The 27349-nt window shown below is 33.7% G+C and overlaps 1 protein-coding gene across 1 annotated transcript; it reads left to right on the top strand.

Annotated features, from left to right (window-relative positions):
- The first annotated feature begins 414 nt into the window (after positions 1 to 414).
- On the top strand, positions 415 to 27349 carry LOC106757720 (DNA-directed RNA polymerase 3B, chloroplastic). The gene is made up of 19 exons (XM_014640481.2): positions 415 to 1305; positions 1945 to 2148; positions 2227 to 2360; positions 3317 to 3386; positions 3863 to 3921; positions 4246 to 4363; positions 4597 to 4710; positions 8058 to 8189; positions 8297 to 8713; positions 9051 to 9101; positions 13477 to 13547; positions 13815 to 13899; positions 13999 to 14151; positions 17798 to 17872; positions 18431 to 18520; positions 20199 to 20246; positions 20322 to 20436; positions 25772 to 25875; positions 26702 to 27349. The coding sequence occupies exons 1-19, from the start codon at positions 538 to 540 to the stop codon at positions 26810 to 26812; spliced, it is 2919 nt and encodes a 972-aa protein (XP_014495967.1). The 5' UTR covers positions 415 to 537; the 3' UTR covers positions 26813 to 27349.

Below are 27349 nucleotides of genomic sequence, written 5' to 3'. Positions count from 1 at the left end.
GACGATATTGAACAATTTTTAATGAAATATAGGACCTTAGTGCACTTTTTTCAAAGATGAAACTATTTTGAACCAAACCACCATAAAAAGGGACCAAATGATGTATTAAATTTTTTTTTTAAAAAACATTAATGAATTCTTAGTGTTTACAGCCAATAATATTCCAAGTGAAACACAGTTTAAATTCTTTCCTATTTTTACTTTTTTAAGGATAAAATTTTTAATGACAAGTTTCTAAAACGTACAATAAGCGTTTCTAGAAGTTTTAATTTTTCAAAAACAAAATTCTAATTATTTTAAAAAAAGATTTTTTTTCCTATTTTAAGAAAATTAAGTTAAATGAAGAAAATGTGTTATAAAAAAATATCTGGTGCGGGTCCACAGAGCATAGCATTGGAAGGTTTAAGAGAGGTTTGAACCATATCTTGTGATTTCTTTGCTTCTCACACCAAGTGTGGTTCGTGTTGGTAACGACGAACACAAGTTTCACCATTTTCATTCATTCCTTCTGTTGGCTGCTCCAATACCTAAAACGCAATGACATTGGCATATTCATTTTCTACTCCTCAGGTTCACGCATACCACAATCCAACCAGAAGAAGCCACTTTCAGATAAAACGCAAGCCTAACCGAACCAACCACTTTCTCTTAATACCAACTTCTTCACCTTCCTCCTTCCTCTTCTCTTGTTCATCCTTCCCTCTCACATATTCAGATTCAACCCTACAATTTCGCCACAACCACCTTCTATCCACCGATGGCAATTTTGTCGTCGAAGACCTTGCTGCGGCGCTGGAGGAGGAAGCCAGCCCAACGCCGGCGAGGGTTTTCGTCCAGGAGCCGCCGTGGCTCTTCCTCAAGGGGTTGCTCATGCAGGAGGAAGAGATGAGGCGGAAGGAGGAAGAGATGAGGCAGAAGGAGAAAGAGAGGGAAAAGTACAATTGCCTGCGGCGGAGGCAGATTGAGGCGGAGACTGAGGCGTGGCAGAAGATGGTGGAGGAGTACAGGGAATTGGAGAGGGAGATGCGCCAGAAGATGTTGGCGCCCAATTTGCCGCACGTTAAGGCGCTTCTATTGGGCTGGTTCGAGCCTTTCAGGACCGTAGTGGAGGCTGAGCAGAAAGCTCACCGCGCACGTTCCAAGAAGCAGCAGGAATCTATTGCACCCCATGTCGATGACTTGCCGTCCGATAAGGTGGCGGTCATTGTGATGCATAAGATGATGGCCATGGTAATGGAGAATGAGGAAGGCTGCGTTCAGCTTGTTCATGCGGCTGTTCATATTGGCATGGCGGTAGAACAGGAGGTAATTTCAGGGTTTTGTTTTCAAATTACAAGAATGGTTTAGTTTTAGGTCTGGTATACTGTGCATAGCTTGAAACTAACCTTGGGCATCAATGTAGTGGTTGGGTAAAATCTTCCCTTTAGCTACCTTTTGAAATATTAGTCATTTTTGTCGGCGAAGTTCACTTGTCTTTGGCTTATACTTCGATGTGGCCAACCACTCTTGTGTAAGACACAGTTAGTTGATTGTATCAAGACAATTCAAAATAATAGAATCACATAACCCTCTAACGCCTAAGTGGTTCAGTAATGTATTGGATTTTGGAGTCAATTTGGATTAACTTCTTAGCAAACACTTTGAGAAAAAGAAATAAGATGGATAAAGCAGTTAAATGAGTCAAACTTTTTTCATGATTTTAACTTATACACTTAAAATTCAACCAAAAGAAGAAATTATGCTCTGAAGTATTTTAGAAATCTTTCTATTGTAACTAAAACACCAATTCTTGCTTTAGGAAAATTCTTAAAACAAGGGTTCACAATCAACCCAAACGGGACCTTATTCCAAGTCTATAGAAAACTTACCTCTATTTCTGGTTTGACTGAAACATAATTGTGGCAGGTTTTTTATAGATGTTGTAATTACCTTATTGAATTTCAGGTTAGGATTCATAAGTTCATTGAAAGAAGAAAAACTAGCCGGAGTAACAAGATAGAGGCTGATGACGAAGACAGTTTGGATAGTAATAAAGAAAAGCAAAGGAATCATTTGAACAGTTTGATTAAAAAAAATAGACTGAAAGAAGTGCAGATGATATTGAAAAAAGAAGAATGCAGTCCTTGGAGCCGGGACACGCAGGCCAAGGTTTTGTTTTGTAGTTACAAATATAGTATCTCTTTTGGTTGTAAATATGGAATTTAACAAGTTAACTGTATTGTGCAGCTGGGAAGTCGATTAATAGAATTGTTAGTTGATACAGCATATGTACACTCTCCGGTTAACCAGTTTGGTGATACTCCGCCTGATATCCGACCGGCTTTCAGGCACTGTTTTAAAGCTGCACCATGGCATCCAGGGTGAGGTTTCACTTTTTTCTTTGAGGGTGGGGCTGGGAGGTAGGCAGAACTTGATAATTAAGATCTAGGGCTTGAGCCCCCTAACAAATAAGTGACACTATATGGTTATAGGAAGTTAAGATTGGTTGTTTCTATGATCGAGAAATTTGATTGATGTGTCTTTAGAAACTGAAAAACTTTACACTAAGTAAGAGATTACAAGTTAAAAATGTAGTTGCAGAGCTTACCTAATGGCTTGAGAGTCCAATGCTTACAAAGATAAAGTAACACTCCACAAGCTGCATATAAATTAAATGGTTGATGTGCTCCAATCATGTTATATATAATCACATTTGAGGCCTCTAAGAGACTTTGTAAAAATATCAATTAGTTTTCGGTTAGAATTGGTATAATTGTAATACAATTAGAGGGAATTTTCTGTTTGCTGAAATGACAATCAACTTCAATATTTTCGGTCCTCATGAAAAACTGGGTTGCTAATGGATTGAGTGAAGTGACCAACACATCATTTTATAAGTTTGGCTTATTTTTGCCTGACTTTTGGGTCAAGTCACACGACTCAACAAAGTTATCTTCTTTTGATAGATTTTTAAATGTCTTCTGCAATGTTGGCTTGTGATACCATTACCATTGACATGTTTTGCAGTCACCATGGCTCACCAATAAAAATTTCCTTGCCATTGCTATTATATTGTAGCTAGTGGAATTTTTGCCATGGTGCTATTACAGTCACTTTTTAACAACACCGCTAATAGGTGCTAATAAATAGAAGGAAGGTTGAGAGAGAGGTGTACCCTGTTAATGTCTCCTCAACTATATGTATTTAAAACAAGGTAGATATTTTTTACACCCTGACCAACTGTATATCTTGAAAGAGTAGGTAAGGGATTAATGGAAGTTCCTTTATCACACTTGTTTATAAACTGCAATTTCAAATAACTGTTTTTTGCTTGTAGGCAAAAGTTTTCAAAGAAGTATGGTGTTATACAATGTGATCCCTTAGTCCTAGTTGGGCTTGAACAATGTGTAAGTTGAGACACTGTCTTCTTTTTCTTAAGCAATATTATGTCATAGATGAAGTTATTCTGTTTATAGGATAACTACTAAAGTGATAGCTTCATGATTGTAAAGTAAATCCAGTATTATCTTATATGTGTGATATTCTCGTAAGTGACTACTATTTTTTAATGTCATTCCCCTCTTCCCAGAAGAGCTAGCATTTGGATGCAGGTGAAGATAGATGCTCACTCCTTTGTTTTTATGAATCTGTATAAACGTCTTTTTCTATCTAAAATCACCGAGTTTTGTTGAAATAGTGAAATCTGGACTTCTCCATAAATGTTGTTCCTTTGTTCTGTTATTCTCAATTTTTTTTGCTATTAAGCATGCAATTAGACTTAAGTTAAACATCATATACTAATTCATTTAAGTTATTTAGCATGCACTACTAAAAAGCATGTAACATAAGGTTTTGACTCACTTATAAGTTTTTGTTTCTGCAGGCTAAGCATATGTTCATACCTTACATGCCTATGTTAGTACCTCCCAAAAAATGGAAAGGGTATGACAAATGGAATGAATGTCTCTCTTGTATTGTATTTTGAAATTTGGAAATGCCTGAATTTTCTTTGATTTTATATCATTATAACATGATTTATTATGTGGAGTTTGAACTTTCAAGATCCAGGAGAAAGAAATGTAACTAGTAAATGAACTTTTAGCTACTTCTTTTAAAATTAAAAACGAACCTGAATTTGCAAAAAACAAAATATGAGAATAGTGAAGGATGCAGGTAACTTTTAACTCTTAAAAAAAATGATAATGCTTCATAGTTTAGTTGTTTATGCATTTGTTTGTCTAACATTTTATAACACGTTCTTTGTAGATATGACAAGGGCGGACACTTTTTCTTACCATCTTATATTATGCGTACTCATGGATCTAGAAAGCAACAAGATGTAATGAAGAGTGTAAATGCAGCGCAAATGCAAAAGGTTTTTGAGGTAGTTTATGTAAATTTCAATTCCTTTTCTTTTGGGTTCAACGAAAGTGTGTGACAGTACTGTGTAAAATATGATCTGTTAAAAGATTTGATGCATTGCATGCAATACCAAACCAGTGTTTATGAACAGTTTCAATTTTTGTAGTCTTCTACATTTTCAGATTCCTTGAACTGTATCTCTAACTGCTAAGGGTGTATTGTTTTCTTATCAAAAAGCATAATTGTTTTATGCAGGCCTTGGATATTCTTGGAAACACCAAATGGCGAGTAAACAAAAGAGTGCTTGGAGTTGTTGAGTCAATTTGGGCAGGAGGAGGTAACATTGCAGGACTGGTTAATTGCAAAGACGTAAGCACAAGTAAAAAATTATAATTAGTTTACTTATAAAATCCTTCTATCTATGCAAATGAATATATTTTATATTTGCAAAAAAAATGAATAAACACGTTTCAAAGTATATAAAAGGGGATGTGGCAGATGTTGAAGTCTTCATAAAAGATTTATTTAATGGGCTTTAAAAAGTAACAAGTTGATAGAAATCCAAGCCTGATGGGTTTCAATTAGTGACCCAATACGAAGAAGCATATTAGGTGTACACTTAAAGTTCCAAACACATAGGGCCTTAATAAGGCAAGGATGGAGAAGTTAATTTTAGCAGTGAGAAGATAGTGGAATGTATTATATAGGGAAATAAAGGAATAGTGGGGACAAGGGTTTATTTGATAGTGATTAGATAATATATTGAATTGGGGTCCTAACTCTTTCTTCATGTATTGTCTTTAACTACATAATTTACAAAAATTTCTAGGTGTTTTCGTTAGGAGTGTGTTAAGCTCCAGGAAGACAGAAACATTAAGCTGGAACAGGTTTTTGAGACAACACAAGTACTTCATTTATATTGAGAAAAATGAATTAATACAACAAATAGAGGATATATGGCATTCTCCAATAGCAAATATATGATACGAGAATTAGTTAAAAGTTCCTAATAATACATATATAATCTAAATATTCCTTGCTATATAGGATCAACTCCTCATTTCTATAATTACAATAATATTCTTCACTATGTAGGATCAACTCTTTATTTCTATAATTATAACACTCCTTCTCAAACTAGAGCACATAGGTTGTAGGGCAGTTTGCTACAAATATAGTCACTCCTTGGTTCTCTTAGAGGCTTGGTGAATATGTAAGCCAAAGAGTTCAGAAATCTAGTGGCGATGTCTCTAGACTCTAGTTTTTCTCTTATGAAATGACAATCCACCTCATTATGTTTGGCCCTCTCATGAAAGATGGGACTAGAGGCAATGTGTAATGTTGCTTGGCTGTCCCATGCATGGTGCCTTTAAGATTTTTCTTCAAAATTAAGCTCTTTTGAGGTGTTGTTTTAACCATATGAGCTCACAAGTGCCTAATGCCATTGTCCTATATTCCACTTTTGCACTTGACCTTGTAATAACATTTTTTTCGTACTTTCCTATTATATTGAAATACCTTCAACAAGAACATAATACCATGAAGTCTAGTGTCTGTCACTTGGTGAGTTTGCCTAGTCAGTTTTAGAACACCTAACAATTTGAGTATTTCCCTTATCTTTGTAATTTGGCCTATTATGAGGATTTGTGTGATTGCATCCCAATTGTCTTGACAAGGAGAGTTTAAAAATTTACTTACCACGTTCAGTGTAAAAGTGATGTTAGGGTGGGTCTCAATGAGATAATGTAGCTTACCAACTAACCTTTTGTATCTCCTAGGATCATAATATGATTTTTTCTTGGTTAGGTACCAATTTGACACTTAGGATCCATTGGTGTGTCTAAAAGCTTAACATTTGTCATCTTTGTTTTTGTTAGAATGTCGAGAACATATTTTCTTCGACGAGATGACCAAACCATCTTTGGATTATGCCACTTCTATACTAAGAAAATACCTTAGGTGTCCAAGGTCTTTTATTTGGAACATTTGAACAAGGGTCTTATTTTAGTTACGCAATACCCTCTTAATCACTACGTGTGATAACAATGTTGTCCACATATACAATGAGATGGATATATTTTTAGAGAGAATGTTGATAAAATAGAGAATTGAGCATCATTTTGCATCATTTCAAATTGTTGGATGGTAGCTTGAAAATACTAAGACCATGCTTGGGGTGATAAGTTAAGACCATATAGGGACCTGTGTAAACAACATACCATATAGATGACTTCCCTTGAGCAACTAATCCAAGAGGTTACTTCATGTAGACTTTTTCATTAAGGTTGGCATGTAGAAATGCACTTTTAATGTCAAGCTGAAGAGGTGAGGCTACATGGGAGGTAGAATAAACTACGGAACAAATTTATCCCTCTTGGCTTGAGGATAGGGAAGATTCTAGAAGCATTGGTAAAATGATAGGAACCTAAGTCCAATGGGTTTTGTTGAAAATCTCACAGTGACTAGAGATGAGGTCAATTTACAATGCATAAATGAGTGAAAACCTCATCTTTGATGAGGCCTAGAGTTGAGTGGGCTTCATGAACCACTAGCCCATGAAGGTAGTAAGACAAGATGGGGAAAAGTGTATCTGAGAAAGAAGAATTGGATGGTTGAGGTGGCATGACATAGTGGCATAGTAGTTAGAGGAAAGGGAAGAAAATTTGGGTGAGAAGAAAAATTGGCATGTAGTAGTTTTCACTATTAGTTAATGGAATACAAGATTTTTGGTAAAAATTGGTCTAGAGGAGCATAGCTCTGGGTAGTGGGATTTGTTATCCTTTTGTGTTCTGCTTCCATTAACAAAATAATACAACATCAATGCTTTCTTCATTTCTTTCTTTTTCTTCTTACTTTTAAGGCGTGGGTTTGTAACAATCTTATAAAAGGGTTGAGTTAGACATAAAGTTCATTTTTTAGTATGGTATCAAAGCCTATCCTAGCATGGTTTTTGTTTTTGTTCGGCCTTTTGTGCTGCTCATTATCGAGTTGCTATTGGACTACCTACAAATATCTAGTTCCACATTTGAGATGTACATGTCTTGACATGAAGGGTGTGTATTGGAGATACCACATTAATTAGAGATGAGGTCAATTTACTATACATACACACACAAAAGTGAATGTAAATCTCACCTTACAACTTGGTTTTATTGGGTTAAGTTAGGTTTAAAATTCACTTCTTAATAGATTTCAGTTAGTGGTCCAAGTGGATAAGCCTCTTAAGGTGTACACTTGAAGGCTCAAACATCCAGGCCTTAATTCTCACTTTAGGTAAGAAATGGAACTGTAGGTATAAGTTAATTACCGGACAGAGCAGATACTGAAATCTATTATATAGGGAAATAATGGAATTTGGGGATAGGGATTTTCATTTTGAAAGATAATAGTATCTCGGGCTTGGGAGGCTGACTGTTTCTTCTTGTATTGCCTTTTACTGCAGAATATACTGAATTTGATAGACATTCTCTGTAAAAGTTAAGCCTTATCCAACTTAGGTAAAAAGGTGCTTTTCATGAACTGAAAATGCATTCATTTGACAACCTTATATGACAGATTTTCTTAAGTTATAGATGGAACCAGAATGAATTGGGGTAATCACAGCATAAATTTCAAAATTCATCCAAATGGCCAAAATCCATACAAGTGCCTGGAAATTGTTTATTCAATCATGTAATTAATTCTCAACTTTGCATATATTCTTGTTTGGCTTGTAGGTTCCTTTACCAGATAAGCCACCTGTAGAGGATTTAAAGCTAATTCAGGAGTGGAAATGTGGTCTACGGAAGGCGAAAAAAATTAATATGGAAAGGCATTCTCTAAGATGTGACACTGAACTTAAGCTTTCTGTAAGATCTCCCCTCTCATTATAGAATAACTTTCATGTGATACATTTAATCTATCCCATGATTCACTAGACCAGTGATAATTAAAACCAAATAATTTATTAAAACAGGTGGCAAGAAAAATGAAGGACGAGGAATGCTTTTATTATCCGCACAATCTTGACTTCCGTGGCAGAGCATATCCTATGCATCCTCACTTGAATCATTTAGGTTCTGATCTGTGTCGAGGACTACTTGAATTTGCAGAAGGGAAGCCACTGGGAAAGGGTGGACTAAGGTGGCTGAAGATACATCTAGCAAATTTGTATGCTGGTGGTATTGAGAAGCTATCTTATGACGGGCGGTTAGCATTTATAGAGAATCATATTAATGATATAATTGATTCTGCTGATAACCCTGTTAATGGAAATCGTTGGTGGTTAACTGCCGAGGATCCTTTTCAGTGCCTTACTGCTTGTATTAATCTATCAGAGGCATTGAAAAGCTCTTCACCAAATTCTTTTATCTCACATCTTCCAATTCATCAGGTAAATTCTTCATTACAAGCTTTTAAACAATGTAAAAAAGAAACTGTGCCTTTTTGGTGTTCTTTGCATATTAATCAAATCAAGTCTAAGTGTAGATCCTCAAGACAAAATTAGATTTTCAATAAAATTTTACTATCTGAAAGGTAGCATGCAATCACAGAGAATGCCAAAAAACAAGAAAAAAAGAAAATATAAATTTGGTACCCAAACTCTTTAAGTGAACGCACTGTGGGCTTTTTGGTGTTGCAAAACTCTGGTATGAGATTACTTTTCAGTTTATAATTTTTTCTGTATGAATAAAAATATTTCTCAGTAACGCTGCTCTAATGAATTTTAGGATGGTTCCTGTAATGGCTTACAACACTATGCAGCACTAGGAAGAAATGAGGTAGGTTTACTTGTCTGACTTTTTTTGTTTCGCAATCACTCTTAATATAATCTGTTCTTTCATGTGTATGATCTTTCAACATTTTTTTTCCTCTTTTAGCTTCATTCATGCTCAATTTCTTATTTAAAATCTTATTTTTGTTGTATCAGAACAAAATTGATCTTAAAACAGCTTCTTACCGAACATACCCAATCAAAATATTGATTTGATAATTGTTGAAATATGGGTGTATATACTGTGCATTTACTGTATGTATATAGTATGTTTGTTTGTATGTATGTACATATGTACATATGTATGTTTGTATAATATATATATATATATATATATATATATATATATATATATATATATATATATATATATATATATATATTTATTGGTTTGTAAGAAATTCCTTAAGTTTAGTTTCAGATTGGAATTAGGAGTTGTTTGGTAGATCCGCTCCTGATTTACAGTCTTTATTTATGGAGGTTTATTTCCTTTATTCCAAGAGATTTATTTCCTTTTATTAGGATTTCGTTTTTCCTTTAAATACCCATGTATTGTTTCGTTTTGAGATCAATAGAAGTAATTCTACAATTATTTCACAGGACCCACACAAACTTTTCAAATGGTATCAAAGCTCTAGGTTTTTCTTACAATGTTGGTCTTTGTTTTTATCAGTTACGGCTTTCATTGCCATTTATCTTCAAGAGGGTGCAGCCTTAGTTGCTGCAATTTCATGGTAACAGCCTTTATTGCTGTTTTCTCTTTGTAAAATCACCCATTAGACTGGCAGTTGCTAATTTGCATCTCACCGAAGTTTGATCCTAAATCAACAAAAGAAGATTCCAATTTTTTACAAAAGACTGGTGAACTTCAAGGCATTAGAACTTTGTACAGGTTAAATGAGAAACTCTCTGAATCATGGTCTCTTGATCTCTGAGGTAACATTTCTTGTATGAGTGTCTCGTATGGTGCTATTGTGGATTCGGTAGCTACTGATCATATGACTTACTCATCTCAACTCTTTCGTTCTTATGCCCCATGTCTAAGCAATAGGAAAATTATTGTTGCCAATGACTCTTCTACAGTTGCAGGATTTGGAGATATCCAATTACCCTCCAAACCTATTCTTAAAGATGTTCTCCATGGTCCAAAACACTTGACAAGTCTTTTGTCCATAAAAAATTTAACATATGACCTCAATTGCTTTGAAATGTTTTCCCCATCTTTGTGTGTTTTTCAAGACCAGGACTCAGGGAGGAGGATTGGACTTGGTCAGCAAAGGAATGGGCTCTACTACCTAGAACCATTCCAAGAATCCAAAGTTGACGGACCCATGTCTCATCTCAATATATCAAATGAAGCCACTCTTTGGTTGTATCATTGTTGCTTAGGACATCCATCATTTTCTGTTTTTTAAAATATGTTTTTCCCTCAATTTTAAAATCTAGACACCTCAAAGTTGCATTATGAGGCTTGTGAATTAGCTAAATTGATAGGATTATGAATGTATATGTTAGGAGGAAGGTTGTTAAAAAATAGGTTGTTGTCAGGAGGTTTGGAGGGGGGAGAGACTTTCAGTGAAAGTCTATATGGTGAGAGGTAGCCTTGTCTGGTAATGAGGATTCTGGTTTAGAAGAAGAGAGAACAAGATTATTGCTATCCTGTGTATGAGTGAACATTATCCCTGGAAACATTGTACAGGTTGCGTTGTTGACTACAATCCAATAATCAGAGTATTTTCAGTGTTTTAGAGTGTGTGATATCCCTTTCTGTGTGTGAGTGCTGATAAACAGGTTTCTTTTATCAAGAAACCTAACAAACACACCAGTGTGTCTTTCCCCATTAACAATAACAGAAGTTCACAATCTTTCCAATTAATCCATAGTGATATATGGAGACTATATACTATATCTAATATCCCTGGGCCTGTTGGTTTGTGTTTGTAACCATTATTGATGATTGTGCTAGAGTTACTTGGCCCTATTTGCTTGAACAAAATCTGACATGAGCACTATTATTCCCATTTTTCATTCAATGATTCAAAATTATTTCGAGCTCCACATAAAAGGATTTAGTTTCCACAAGGCTAGGAATTATTTGAACGAAAATTTGTCTACTTATTTTCATTCCAAAGGGATTATTCATGACTCTTAATGTGTCTATACTCTTCAACAGAATGGAGTGACAGTGTTAGGGAATGGAGAGTGTATGAGAGAAGGAGGAAGAATCAATAGCCTAACTGCTTTAGCAGTTAGAAAGGGCGGGAAAGGGAACTGTATAAATAGAATTTGTGCATTGATTTAGGGGGCTTTTTGTCAGTTGGTTGTATAGGTAGGAACCTTTGGTCCTGTGGGGGCATTGATTGCTTGTACATTGTATCTTACCAGTTTTGAATACAAGAAATCCATTCTTTTGTTATTTGTGTTTGAGTGGCGAGTGTGTGTGTGACTGTCTGGTTTGGTTTCTTACCCAGAAACCTAACATACATAGAGGAAAAATAAGCATTTGCTTAACACCACCCAAACACTTCTCTTTCGAGGGAAAATTTGAAAAAACTGTTGGGGAGAAGCTGTCTTCACTGCTGTGTATATGCTAAATAGGCTTCTCTCACATAGCCTAGAGACAATAGTCCACTTGAAACCCTAAACTATTATCTCCTTCACTTCTAGATCTCTGATATCATGTTAAGAAGTGGATTTTAAGCCTAACTTAATCCCCAAAATCGGCTTGTAAAGTGAGGTTGGCATTCACTTATATACTCTAAATTAACCTTATCTCTAGTCGACGTGAGACTTCCAACAGTTTGTACCCATAATTTTTCAAGATTCAACAATGTCTACACAAAAAGGAATAGCATACCAAACATGTGACAAGTCCATGAATCCAATCCAAGTTTTGAACCTGAAACTACAAACATTTAAATCAGAATGTATACATTTTGTTTACTAAAGATTCACAGAAAGTGGGGGTAACAATACTTCTAGTTTATGTTGATGACATTATAGTGTCTGGGAATGATGTAAAAGAGAAGGAAGACTTGAAACAGAGACTAGTCCAGTAAATTGAACTAAAAGAGCTGGGAAGATTAAAGTAGTTTTTAGGTATTGAAGTAGCAAAGAAGAATCAGCTGGAGACAAAAAGATGTATTAGAGGCTGGTTGGAATATTAATATATTTGGTTCACACACAGCCAGAAATTGCTTATATAATGAGTCTCATCAGTCAGGTTATGCATGAACGGAAGGAATCTCATCTTCAAGCTGCTTGTAGAATTCCACAGTACTTGAAGGGAAGCCCGTGAAAAGGGAAATATTGTTCAAAAGAAATGGAGGACTAACTCTTGGATCCTATACTAATGCAAGTTATGCAGGTTCTCTTGTTGAGAAAACATCAACAACTGAATATTGTACTTTCCTAGGTGAGAACTTAGTGACATGGAGAAGCCAAAATCAGAATGTGGTGGCAATATCATCTGCTGAATCAGAATTTAGGTCCACAAGAGCTATGTGAGTTATTATGCATAAAAGTTATCTTAGATGACTTGAAGATTAATTTGGAGGGACCCATGAAGCTCTGCTGTGATGATAAATCAGCAATAGACAATGCACATAAATCCGTTGAACATGACAGAACAATACATATAATAATAGATAGACACTTCAATAAGGAAAAATTAGAAGAAGGTTTCGTATGCATGTCATACACTTCGTCCAGGCAATTGGTGGCTGATGTGCTGACAAAAGGACTCAATACCTCAGACTTCCATAATCTCAACCAAGTTGGGAATTGAGGACATTTATTCCTCAGCTTGAGAGAGAGGGTGTTGAAATATGGGTATAAATATTGCATTTACTGTACAATAAATATATATCAATTAGATAATAAATATATATTTGTTTGTAAGAAATCCCTAAAATTAAGAGATTTGGATTAGGAATTTGTTTGGTAGGTTTACTCCAGATTTAGAGTTTTTATGTCAAGAATTTATTTCCTTCTGGAAATTTATTTCTTCTATCTTAGGAGTTTTATTTCTTTTTAATAAAATTTCGTTTTTCCTTTAAACACCTATATGTATTGTTTCTTCTTGAGATCAAGAAAAGTAATTCCATAATTATTTTTTACTGCCTACACATTTTTTTCACAATTGCAATGATTGATAATTACATTTGTATGACAATTAAGGTGTTTGTCACATTCTAAAATGGCTACCATAATCGTAGTCAGTGCAGAATTCATTAATCTTTCCCACATACATATTTCGTTACTTTTTTTTTTTTTTATATGCTTCCTTCCGTTACTAGGGTGGTTTAGTGTTAAATTATTTGATTATATTTTCTAATCTCTGATTTACCACTCTATTTACTGGAATAAATGTACTTTCTCAGCCGGAGGCTGCAGCTGTTAACTTAGTAGCTAAGGAGAAACCTGCTGATGTATACACAGAGATTGCTGTTAGGTATATTAAACTTATTACAGTATATTCACCTCTGAGCATTTCTTGTTGCTTTCGTACTCCCTCACCTTATAAAAATGTTTACATTTTTTTCTTTTTATGGAGTGGTTGCATTTTTGTGTGATCGTACTTCATGACCGACTATGCTTTTGAGTAAATTATGCAAACTCAGAACTTTTGTGGTCCATCATCCCATGTATGTCCAATTAATTCTTGTCATAATTGCTTTGGACAATTAATATTTTAGTCACCTAATTACAATATGAGTAGGGTTTATGATATAATGAGACGAGACAGCAGCAAGGACCCAGATACCTTTCCAAATGCTTTGTTAGCAAAGGTGTTGATTGATCAGGTCAGTCTTTATTTAAAATGTCAAGGTTGTGCTGATTACTAAATGATATTGATTATGTCTTTTTTTCTGTTCCTATTCTAAACTTTTGGAAATATTCAGATTGATAGGAAACTGGTCAAACAGACGGTAATGACTTCTGTTTATGGTGTTACTTTTATTGGGGCGCGGGAACAAATTAAGAGAAGATTAGAGGAGAAAGGTCTCATTGATGATGATAGACTTTTATATGCTGCAGCTTGCTATGCAGCTAAGGTGGGTATCAACAACATTATATTCTAGGATTTTAGCTTTTTGAGATTGCAATAGCTTCCTTGTTGGCCCATTATTAATCTATGATCACTAATGTTAAACTATATGAAAGAGAGAAATTGAGATAAAGCCATGTGTCCGAGACAATATGAATGTTTTATGTATATTGAGAAAAAAGAGTAAAAACAATAAATAAAGGAGATTTAGTATCATATGAACATAAATAAGACCTCCATAACAGATTCTCTTATATTTGCAAACTATATTGTTGGTATTCAGAAGGTCGACTTGTCTAACTATTCCACTTGGACTTCTGAAATTGGGTTATGGTTAAGTGGGTCTAGCTACAAATCCTATTTCACTACAATTGCTTAATTTGTTCATACAAAAGATGTGAACAATTGTTGATTACTTGCATAAACTGATTAACATCAATTGCAAAAAGATAGATCAGGTATAGTAATGGTAAGATAAATAAATTTTCTAACAAGTCTTCTATATATCTCTGGATCAAAGTGAGGTTCACGCTGATCTGCCATTATTTTTTTATTTGAATCCATAGGGCTATATATTGGTCTAGAGTTAGTCATGCTTGTTTCTTCCAAGGTATCTAAAATATATTTCCTTTGAGAAACTACAATACCTTCTTTTGATTGAGCCACTTCAATTCCTATAAAGTATTTAAGACATCCAAGGTGATTGCATAAGTGTTTTTTTAAGATTCTAGTAGCATCATTCTGTGTAGTGACAATTGCATCAACACAGACAAAGTAAACACATTTTTATGACAATAAAAAACTAAACGATCTACCTCATTGTATTTAAGCCCAATGGTTTGAACATTGAATAAATTTTATAAACCAATCACGAGGAGAATTGCTTGAGAGCATAGAGTATTGCAACTTACAAACATAGTCAAACTCCCTGTAAACATCAAATCCATAAGGTTGCTACATGTGAATCTCCTCTTCTAGATTACCATGAAGGAAATAATTTTTTGTTGCTAATTGATGAATAGGGAAATGACATATAACTATCATGGAAAAGAAGAGATGCATAATAGTCAATTTGGCTACAGGAGAAAAAATATCACCATAATCAAGGTCATAGATCTAAGTATATGATTTGGTTACTAATTTAGCTTTAAGGTGATCAACTTTATGAGTTGGCCCAACTTTAGTGGCATAAACCTAGTGACAACCAAAACACTTCTGTCGAGTAGGAAAAGAAACTAGTCCTATCTATCATTATGTTCCAGAACTTGCATTTCAACTATTACCAGCTTGTTCCCATCCAAAATGATCAGGTGCCTTGTTTACATTTCTAGGAATAGTAATATAAGATACAAGGAGAGGAAAGGAAAAATAGGAAGAAGACAAACAATGATAGCTTGGAAAATTGGAAATAAGATGAAGGTTGTGTGTCAAGCTAGGGGTACCTTTGCAAATTAAATTAGGTCAATTTGAATCTTCATTATTAGGATTCGTAGTATGGAATGATGATAGTGAGGAAATTGATGAAGAGGACTCACCATGTACATTTGAATTCATTGTTGGTAAGTGGGAGGAGGGAGCGTTGGTCTAAGTGAGCTGTGCTAATTAGAGGAATTTGAATTATTGGGAAAAGTTGGAAAACTGTTTGGAATAGGATACACAAAGGGATTAACTAGGCAAGACCTATTGGACAAAGTTGCCATCTTGTGTGGAGAAATAAAAGAAAGAAGTTTATTCAAAAAAAGGTGACACTTGTAGACATAATATTTTTCATTGTCAGGGGAATGACACCACAACCCTTATAAGTAGAGAATATTCTAAAAAGACACATTCGGTAACTCAACCTTAGACTTTATCCAAACTTGGTGACACTCCATGTCTTAAATATGCACAAGCAAAGACTCAAGGAGAAATGGATAGAAGTTCATTTGAAAACACTTGGAATATGGAACCTTATTGTCCAAAGAAGAAGAGGACATTCTATTACTAAGATAGCAAGCACTGAGTAACATCTCCCCAATGATAGATAGGTAGATTGACACCAAGCAATAAGGTATGATCAGTTTCAACTAAGTATCTATTCTTTCTCTTTGCTAGAAGAATAATATTCTTTGAGATTATCACTCCTTAAGATCTTTATTCCTCGGCCAAATTAGTTTTTTATTTCTTTAAAGAAAGATATAGATATTCAAAAGTTTGGAACAATATTTCTTTAAGTAGAATCAGATGCTAATTGTGGTATAGAGAAGGTTGGTTGGTAAGCTAAAGTACATCACTATAACTCATCTTGACATTGTCTTTGCAGTGTCTTGTGAAAACCACTAGGTTGTATTCATACAAATCCTAAAGTATATTAAGAAGGCTCTTGGAAAAGACCTTATTTACGAAGATAAGAGAATAGTCAAATTGTTGGGTATTTTGATGATGACTGGCAGGGTCACCAAGGGATGGAGACTAAACTTTAGGGTATTGTGTTCCTGTTCGAGGCAATTTAATATCATGGAAAAGTAAGAAAAAAAATACAAAACAATGGCATTAGTCACTTTTGAGCTTATATGGTAAAACAATTCCTCAAAGAACTTGAATTTTAAAAAAGTTCCTAAATGCTACTTATATGTGACACCCATATTGTGGAAAAATGTGAAGGCACTAGGCAATAACTATGAAACTACTTTTCTTGATCTCAAAAGGAAATAACAAATTGGTATTTAAAGGAAAAATGAAATCCTAATAAAAGGAAATAAATCTCCTCAAATAAAAGAAATAAATCTCCTAAAAATAAAGGAAATAAATCTCCAGACATAAAGACTCTAAATTTGGAGCATATCTAGCAAATAAACTCCTAATCGCAATTCCTTAATTTTAGGGATTTCCTACAAAAACATCCATATATATATATATATATATATATATATATATATATATATATTAAATAATCAATCTATATTTATTGTACAGTAAATGTGCAATAATTACACCCATATTTCAACACATTGAACATCACACATTACTTCTAATCCTGTGTTTCATGGGAGTGAGCTGGATTGTCATTTGATTAGGGAAAAAACTTGAGTTTGGAGATATCATCATTAGATTGGTCAGCTCTAGTGCAGAGGTGGATGACATATTCACCAGGTTTTTAGGAGGACCAAAGATCAATTATATCTGTGTAGCAAGTTGTGCACATACGACATATATCTTCCAACTCGAGGAGGGGTATTATAATTATAGAAATAAGGAGTATATGTTCTATAATGAATATCTAGATTATATATCTATTATCAAGAATTTTTATTTATTTCCACATCATATTTTTATTATTAGAGGATATTAAATCTTTTATACTTATTGTATTTGATTCCTTTGTCTGTGTAAATTAAGTATTCGAGCTGTCTTAGTTACATACGGTTTCAACTCAATGTCTCTCTTTCCTATAGTTCAACAATTTTGTTGTTAGGTCATTTGTTCCTGGAACAGTCAATTCTTGATAAAATAGAAAAATGAAGTTTGCTTTCGCCAAAATTTCAGCATTTATGTAAAAAAGGGGAAGAAAGAAAAATCTCTATAGACATTTTCTTTATGTACTTAAATACTCTTTTTGTCTTTTTGAGTCATGTTAGGAATCTTATCAAAATTCTCGAACTTATTTTCAATAGGTGACATTGGCTGCCCTTGGAGAAGTTTTTGAGGCTGCACGTGGCATCATGAGTTGGCTTGGGGATTGTGCAAAGGTAGCTCCTTTTGTCACTGTATGTTGGATTCCAAATGATGCTATTAGTCCCACAGTATATTTTTGGCACTTTTCTTGTGGGCTTATGCATGTATGTAATCAGTATCTGCAATTTTGCTCTGTCTCTTTTCTTGAAAAGGGTGGCGTTGAAGCTTTCTACAGGTTAGGACTGTCTAGAAATAATTATTTGGATTCAAAACTTTTAGTAACTTCAAAAGAACTGAACTTTCTTCCAAAATCAGTTTCAGTACTGATTTGTTATAGAAAAAGGTCAGTGCACTTGCACTAAACCTAAAATATTTTCTATAGAAAAACAACTTATGTTCGTTTCATACAATTTATGCTGATTTTATAATACCCAAATTGTTGGAGACGACAGCTATAATATGAAAGTTATTATGTTTCGGAAGAGTTTTGTTACTTGTCTCTTCATTTTATATTATTAGTCTGTATGGTTCATTTTTCAGTTCTATTCAATTTGGATGAATTATTCTTGCAATTTAATTCATTTTTTAAGAATTCAGTTCTGTTTAGTTATTTTTGAACAATTCTACTACAGGTGATTGCTAGTGAAAATCAGGCTGTTTACTGGACCACTCCTCTAGGTCTTCCTGTTGTACAACCATACTGTAAAAGTGAACGTTATCAGGTCAGCCTTCAGCATATCAATATTTTTTTTTATCTTGGTGGTGTTGAAATGAAGAGAAACCAGGAGATGGGTTATAAAAAGAAGAGACAACTGAATCCATATTTTCTAAAAATGAAGTAACTACTTTATCTAATATATTAATATGTCAAAAACTAACTAAATTTAAGATTATATTTGACTGAGTTTTAAATTCTAATTTCTTTAACTTACAAAATCATCCTAAAACTTCCATGCATATATAATGACCTCACCAGAAAAATTATCATCGCGTAGCCATTGGCAGAAAAAAATGTAATCTTGAATTAGTTCAACTTAACTAGAAAAATAAATAAAATACTATAATCTTAAATGCTACAGTATACTTCAAGAGAAATAGTGGTTGACCAGCCAACGTCTTGTTTAGAAACCAACCAATTCTGTAAAAGCATGTAAAACTTCTTGTTATGTAATAAATATTGTAATAACATTCTTTGGTCATCACATCACATTGAAGCTCCTCAAATTCATAGGTCTAACAATGCTGGTAAAGGGGAATCTTTTAGCCAATCATGTGTACATGCCTCCACCTTTTCATGTGATAGAGAACTACAATATGGATCAAACACTCTTCCTTTTGTGCTGAATGCAGACTTAGAAATGGGCACAACACAACTAATGACTCATGTGCTATGTTTGAAAGGATTGGAAATCTGGATGAATTAATTTTCCACCAATCTAGAATATACAAATCAGCACTTGTATCAAGTTCTTCCTTTAAATACTTTTGAAGCTCGGATTTATTTGAAGAGTTTTTAGCCTTGTTTGCAAATATTTATTCAAACCATATGGATCATTCTTGTAACTAGGTTTGTCTACATGTGCTTGTTGTGTGACATTGAGTTCCCCCTTTATGACTTTTATATTCACCAAACACCAACTTCAAAGAAATATCCAATTTTGACTTTAACAATCTTTTATGTCTTTTTTGGATCAAAAATTGATCATTTTTGTCCATTTCATTTATCTCATTTTATATCTCGGATCTAAGACAACAACAATTGGCTGTAACATTCAGTTTGTTAGAATCACCCCAATATTTTCCATTTTTTCAGCGTTATTAAAATCTTAAATGTTGTATTGTTGATCCATTCCAAATTCTTACCACTTCTAACATGTGCATATTACTAGAAAAATTAGAGGTACCAAAGATTCTAAAATATTTGTTGGAGATCTCACATCAACTAAACATATGAGCAAATATATGAAGGGGATGCAAACCTCGGCTAGAAATTAATGATAATTAACCTTGCAATTATCCCAGGCTCCCAGCTCTACTCACATGTATTGTAAATCCAGAGTTTTGATTGCATATTAATGTTGACATTACAATTAATAAACAGACATGACAATTACTAAAGACCGAACACATGCTCAATTACTTCAAACATTAACAGAGTTCAAACAAAACTAATGGAATCAAAGTTTTGGTACTAAGGCTATTTTTTTTTTCTTATTGCACTAAAAAATGAAAATGACAATACTTACTGTACTCAACTGACTATTTATCCAATTTAAATTATAGAAAATATGAAACCATTGTCAGGTGCCAATAATTATATATTTCAATCAAATTATATGGATTTAAAGTTTTTGGCTGATCTCCATATGTTTTACTAATGAATCTCACCATTTACGGCAGATAAGAACATCTCTTCAGCTTTTGGCTTTGCAGAGGGAGGGGAGTGCTGTAAGTATAAACAATCTTTATATCCCAATTTTATTTTCTCTCTGAAATATTTTGATTATTAAGACTGTATTCCAGGTATCTGTCAAGAAGCAGAGAAGTGCATTTCCTCCTAACTTTGTACATTCATTGGATAGTTCACACATGATGATGACTGCTCTGGCCTGCAATGATGCTGGATTATGTTTTGCAGGTTTGAAATTCTCATTTTACCAAAGATGACAACTATGTGAAGTTTCCCTTTGGAGTAAAAAATTAATAAATAGTAGTTGGTACTTTGTTATACTTTTTAAAGGTATTGGAATTGTTTGTTTTGTCTTGTGTTTTTTAATTGCATCACGAAGTACAGATGGAGTTGAAATCTATTACTTTTACCATTGTGAAGAATGTGCAGTTTTCTTGAAGCTTGCATTTAGAGGAGTTCCTTTCTCATGGAATTTGTAGAGAGAAATAGTCTATATTCATGTGATAGAATCCCCCCCCGGTGTGTTGCCTAAGCTGAGGAACATGTATACATATATCATACTAGCATTACCTAGGGATGGCCCTAACCCATATATAAAATACATCGTAGCAGATCCATTTTTTTCTGGTGAAGTTCATCAATAGGGAAACTTATAGAATTGATATATATATATATATATATATATATATATATATATATATATATATATATATATATATATATAATAAGTGATTAATTTGTTTTTTTTTTTGAAAATTGCTTATTCGCTCTCTATTTGTGAGATAGAAAATTCAGTCTTAGTCCAATAGAAGTTTCTTTAAGCCAGCTTCACTATAATCAATGTTGTCAAACTTGAGAGATTTCATAAATAATATAATAATTTGATATTATATGATGGTATAAATAACTTTTTATATTTTCTTACTGGAATATTATTATTAGTTTATCATATTATATATATATTTTAAAATATATATTTTTCTATTACCGTTATTCTTTTATCATAACTCTACTTGGTTATATGATATATTATACTTTACATGTAATAACGAAGTTCTTGGACTTAAATGGAGGCCCAACATAGAAACAGAGCAACAAAAATAAAAAAGCTAAAACCCGTGACTCAACCCTCTACCGCGAGCCTTAAATCTGAAATTGCACAAGGAAATGGGAGTAGCGACAATTGCTAACAAATAGAGAGCCTTCCATGAGGAGAGGGTGAGAGAGAGCCACAAAATACATTAGTGCACTTGTCTCATACATTATAACAAAACAGCATGTAGAGAAGAAGAATAGACATCCATTCAAGTTACGTGCTTTCTAATGTTGAATGCAAATCTCTTGTACATCATTAGTGAGATGCAATTCTCTCGGTACTTGTTTTTTAATAAATAAAATGTCTTCTTCATCTCTTGATATCAAATTCCTCACTCAGCTGTTTTCCCAAATGATCTCTTATTTCATCTCTCCTAGAGTATATTTAGTTGTACTTGTTTTGTTCATAATGTCTTTCGAGGTTTAGAAAAAGTTTATGCTAGGGCTATTAAATTTTGAAGATATTTCGTTTTAAAAACGGGGATACAAATATTCTCCAACTAACAAAAGATACTGTGTCAGTTGATGTCACCAGTTCTTAGGACAACACTTTTCTTGTCCTCCAAGAAGACCCTATTTCCATTCAATATGTTCTCCTTGTTCCAACCTTTGGTCCTCTAATTATTTTTTGTTTTGTTAACACCAACTCAACTGATTACCAATCTGACATTACTCCACCACCTCTCTTCACATACCAATGCGAGACACAAAGTACCTCCCATTCTTTCCCAAGTCTCTCATGATCCATATCCTCCTCCAACGAATTCTCATGCTATGGATCCTTCTCTATCAACTCGTTCAATGACTCCACTTTAGATTAGTAGCCTATTACACAGAAAGGTATTCAATCTTCAAGTAATCCATTTCCTATATTTTTTTAGTTACCATAGTGTGTCTCTATCATATTCTCTCTCTCTCTCTTTTTATTTTCTTTTCCATTGTGTATCACCATTGTTCCTAAAGTTGTTCATGAAGCACTTGATCATCTTGGATGACGATTAACCATGATTGATGAAAAGTGAAGTTTATCACTTTAAAACTCAATTGGAAGCTAAAGGATATACTCAAATTTATGGATTTAATATTTTGATACTTTTTTCTCATGTGGCCAAGATCACCACAACTAGGCTTTTTTTTTGGGTACTATTCGCCATTGGCCATTTCACTAGCTTCATTGTGAAAATGTTTTCCTTTATGGTGATTTTGAGGAAGAAATTTATATGAAGCAATTTTTGGATTTGTTGCTCAAGAGGAGTCTAGTATAGTGTGTAAGTCTCTCAATGGTCTTAAGCAGTCACCTAGAGTGTGGTTTGGTAATTTTAGTCATATTGTGTAGGTTTTTGGGTTGAAATTAAGTAAGATAGATCATTTAGTTTTCTATTGTTGTACTTCTTTCTAAAAGTGTGTATATCTAATAGTCTATTTTTATTATATAGTCATCACAAGGATTGAAACCAGTAAGATCTCTAAACTAAAGGACCACTTACTCAACCATTTTCAAATTAAAGATCTTTGTTATTATTTGAAATATTTTGTAGGCATAGAAGTGGCTCAATCAGAGCAAGGTATCTTTATTTCACAAAGAAAATATACTCTTGACATAAAGGAGATGGGGTTGGAAAATTGCGAGCGTATTAATATTTCTATGGATCCAAATCAGAAGTTTAAGGTAGACCTAGGTGTCAAATCCAGATGGTTATTAGGTTGGTGGAAAAACTCATTTATCTCAATATTATAAGACCTAATATTTCTTATGTAGTTGGAGTTGTTAGTCAATTCATCCAGAATCCTAACACTGATTACTGGAGTGATATTATTTGCATTCTCAAACATATAAAAAAGACTCAATGTCAAAGATTGTTATGAGGACTAGTGAATATAGTAAAACTAGATATAAGATTAATCTCCCTTGTGTCTAAAACACACATATGGTAATATATTTATATGAAGAATGATACCGGTATATATGACAACCAAACATAAATATGGTAAATAGAATATATTGTTAAAAAGCAATATCAACGATATTTACCAATATCAAAACTTTACGTTTTCCCAATTAACATAAAACACAATATATCTAACACTCTTCCTCAAGCTAGTGTATATAAATCGTATGTAGCAAGCTTGTTATAAATATAATTAATTCTCGACCCCTTAGAGACTTAGTGAAAATATCTTCTAACTGATCATTTGAGTTAACAAACTCAGTCTTAATGTCTCCAGATACAATCTTTTCTCAAATGAAATGATAGTCAATCTTAATGTGTTTGGTCCTTTCATGAAAGACATTATTAGAATTGATATGAAGAGCTGTCTGATTATCACATATAAGTGTCATTTGAGTGACATCTCCAAATTGTAACTCTCTAAGCAATTGCTTAAGCCAAACAAGTTCACAAGTGGTCGAGGCCATAATTCTATATTTTGCTAATGCACTAGATCTTGCTACAAGACTTTGTTTCGTGCTCTTCCAAGAAATAAGTTACTGCCAATGGTGACACAATACCCAGAGGTACATCTTTTTATCAGAAGGAGATCCTGCCGAATCAACATCTGAATAGCAAACAACTTTTGCATGGTTATTGGAACCATATAACAAACCTTTTCCAAGATATCCTTTAATGTACTTTAATATACGGATGATTGCATTCCAATGATCTTCATATGGGGACTTCAGAAATTGGCTCACCACACTAATTGCAAAGGAATGAGTAACTGGAAGGTAATTTTATTTCCCTGACTCTCAAGCCAAAGTTTAATGTTTGACGCCGAAGTTGCAGAATTAGTGTCATCTGACTTATCAATGGGCAAGTGCACATTGACATAGTTAGTAAAGACTGACGTGTCAAACATACTAGTGGTAGAAGAGATACCGAGAGACGCCATGGAAGAAGAGAGAGAAAAACCCTAAACATCAAGGTTCTCCAACCAAGGTAATAAGCACAAATCCTTACGATTCTATCCAGGAAAGAGTACGATCATTACTGAATTTAATTCCTCTAGTAGGATAAACAAAGAAAATCAGAGAAGAACGTGGAAATAAGAGAGATGGAAATGCCACAATTTAACAAATTAATGACTCAATAAAGATTTGCCACAAAGATCTCAATCTTTGATAAGAACCTGACAAGAACAAATAAAATCCTCTCTCAATGAATTCAAAATTCAAATATTGACTATCGAAAGCTTTAGGCTCTAGATACCATATTGAATATAATAAAACTAGGTATAAGATTAATCTCCCTTGTGTCTAAAGCACACATAGGGTAATATATTTATAATGAAGAATGATACAAGTATATATGGCAACCAAACATAAATATGGCAAATAGAAGATATTCTTAAAAAATAATATCAACAATATTTACCAATATCAAACAATATCAAAAGTCTATGTTTCCCTAATTAACATAAAACACAATATGTAGATTAGGTTGGTTGTCTTATTGATAGAAGATTCACCATAAGATATTGTATATTCATTGAATGGAATATTGTCTCCTAGAAGAGCAAGAAACAAAATTGTGTTGCTTGATCAATCGTAGAAGCTAAATATTCTGACTTTCAAATAAGGACCAAGCACATAGAGATCTATAGTCATTTAATCAGGGGAGAAGTTGTTGTCCAAGGAACTTCAACTGGATTTATCAACTCCAAGACCAACTTACAAAAATTACTAAGTTCTTGAGAGGGTCTAGAATTCAGTTTATATGTTATAAACATGGTGCATACAATTTATGTGCTCTAGTTTGAGGGCGGTGTTAACATTATGGTTGTTATCGTATTGTACAACTTCCACAAAGCTGTTTTTTGGGTTTTTGTGCGTAGTGTAAGGGTGAGTTTTATATGATATACTTTTTCTTTGTAATGCGCTCTTCCTTTCTCTCATAATTAAAATTTACATCACTGAGGTTTGGACTCATTGGTTTTTGTCATATCTAGATTCGAGTAACTCCTTCCTTTGAATTTGTCTTTTTTAAAATAGTGAACATACACTAGACTGTCTACCGTGTGTAGGAACATACAGCGTATATGACTTTATATAGACTCATTACATCAATTATGCATGAAGAGAGAGGATATTTTTTTTCCTTCTAAAATAAATTATACATAGCTTTAGCAAACAAAATATGCTGTTCTGATTCTCAACAGTCTCATTAAATTTGTTCTGAATAGTGAATATACAAAAGTTCCTGAAACCGTGGTTGAATCAACTTGCATTTGAAATGCTCAAGACATCTAATCTGTAAAATACCACTAACACAAAATATCTTACCTTAATCCATTTTTATGAATAAAAAAACCAGTTTTAGCTTTCGGGTTGTATAAATATATTTTTACATTTATTCACATTCTAAGCTGAACTTTGATAAAATTGGAGGGGTTGGGGCCAGTGTCTGTAGAAGAAATGTCTGTTAAGAAATGATATCTTGGTGCTTCATTATTGTGAAATTATTATTTGCAGGGGTTCATGATTCATTTTGGACGCACCCTTGCGACGTTGAGAAAATGAATCAAATTCTGAGAGAAAAATTTGTGGAGCTTTATAACATGCCCATACTTGAAAATGTAAGTACTTTCTCTGGCTCAAGAATTGTATGCTTATTTTCGTGAAGTACTTGAAATAAAACCAATATTTTTTTTCTCTCACTATCAAGTATATACAAAGTTCAGTTTACCTTAATTGTGGGTGAAATGGCATTTTTTTAAATTTAAAATATAATTATGTAAAATGAAAGCAAAACTGCAAAGGAAAAGAAACTTTCTATGTGGTTAATTTTTCTGAAACATGCAAATCAACAGACATCATATGCACACATTCATTAACAGCCATTTAAATACATGATTGGTCGTGGATTTGGCCTTATGCTATAATGGTATTTGGTTAAGGACACAAGCGCTAGAACTGGAAGGTTTCTACTGCCTGAAAATTTAAATTAAATTTTTATTATCGTGGAATTGATGTCAAGTCTTGGGCGACTTTAAGGTTGCTGCCTAGGGACAAGGTCATGAATTTAAATCATGGAAATAGACTGTTCTTATGGATGCAAGCCTACCTGCATCTTGGTGCGAGTCTTGTGCCCTTTATCTATCTCTTGCATTATTGTTGAATTGACTATTTATTCATTCGCTTTGTATGTATAAATTACTCTCCGTGTGAACTAGGAGCACTTAAAGCTCAGCTGATCCCACTACAAACTATTACAGATGTTGATTGAGAGAATGCTATGTTTATTATGAAAGTACCGTTGGCTAATATTAAACTGGATAACATCTAAGTTGAAAGTAAAAACTCACGCTAAAATATACTGTCCGTGTAATTCAAAACTTTTTTTCATTTTATACCAAACAAAACTCGGGCTATTTTCATGATGAAACTTTGATTTGTTGGCAGTTGCTCGAGGGCTTCGAGACTACATATCCAGGATTGGCTTTCCCCTCATTGCCAAAGAGAGGTGAGTTTGACTTAGAGAAGGTTCTTGATTCTCCGTACTTCTTCAACTGAACAATTCTCCAGTCAACAATTATAAGTTGCAGTCAAAGTATTCGTGCTTCCAATGCAAAATACGGATGAACGTATGGGTTGCAATTCATCCTTTCTGGAAATGGGAATAATGATCCATCATTTCTTATGGAGAAGGCCAGGAGGGAAAGAAAAACAGGTTCTGAAAATATTTTGAAAAATTTCTTGTTCTAGAATGGCTATAGCCGGTGTCGAGATGTATTTGACATAAGGCGGCATAAGAGATAAGCTTTTATCTCCCTTCAAATTTATAATCACACTTTGGAGAAGGAACTCACCATAGAGTTTTAATGTTGGTGATGTTCACTACCAGAATTGAGTTGCTGCTGCTCAATAGACGTGGCTACTTCTAAACTCTTGCAGCAGAATCTTCTGTACAGTGCGGAACTTAGGGCTAGAGCTAACCTTAACACTGCTTGTAAAATTTATTTTAATGTATTAGATATAGTATATCAGAAGAATTTCGTTACGGATACAATCATGCTGTTATTTTTTATTTCTAATAAAATTATTTATTTA

Source organism: Vigna radiata, chromosome 3, assembly GCF_000741045.1.
Source record: "Vigna radiata var. radiata cultivar VC1973A chromosome 3, Vradiata_ver6, whole genome shotgun sequence".
In the NCBI taxonomy this organism is placed as follows: Eukaryota; Viridiplantae; Streptophyta; class Magnoliopsida; order Fabales; family Fabaceae; genus Vigna; species Vigna radiata.
The sequence above is the reverse complement of the archived record's forward strand: the minus strand, read 5'-3'. Positions and strand labels throughout refer to the sequence as shown.

Bases quoted from the DNA above. Each gene is read 5' to 3' on its own strand.
- LOC106757720 (XM_014640481.2), top strand. From the start codon at position 538: ATGACATTGGCATATTCATTTTCTACTCCTCAGGTTCACGCATACCAC. The intron at 2,149-2,226 runs GTTTTGTTTTGT...TGTATTGTGCAG, and splicing joins GCCGGGACACGCAGGCCAAG to CTGGGAAGTCGATTAATAGA. The intron at 3,922-4,245 runs GTATGACAAATG...CGTTCTTTGTAG, and splicing joins CCTCCCAAAAAATGGAAAGG to ATATGACAAGGGCGGACACT.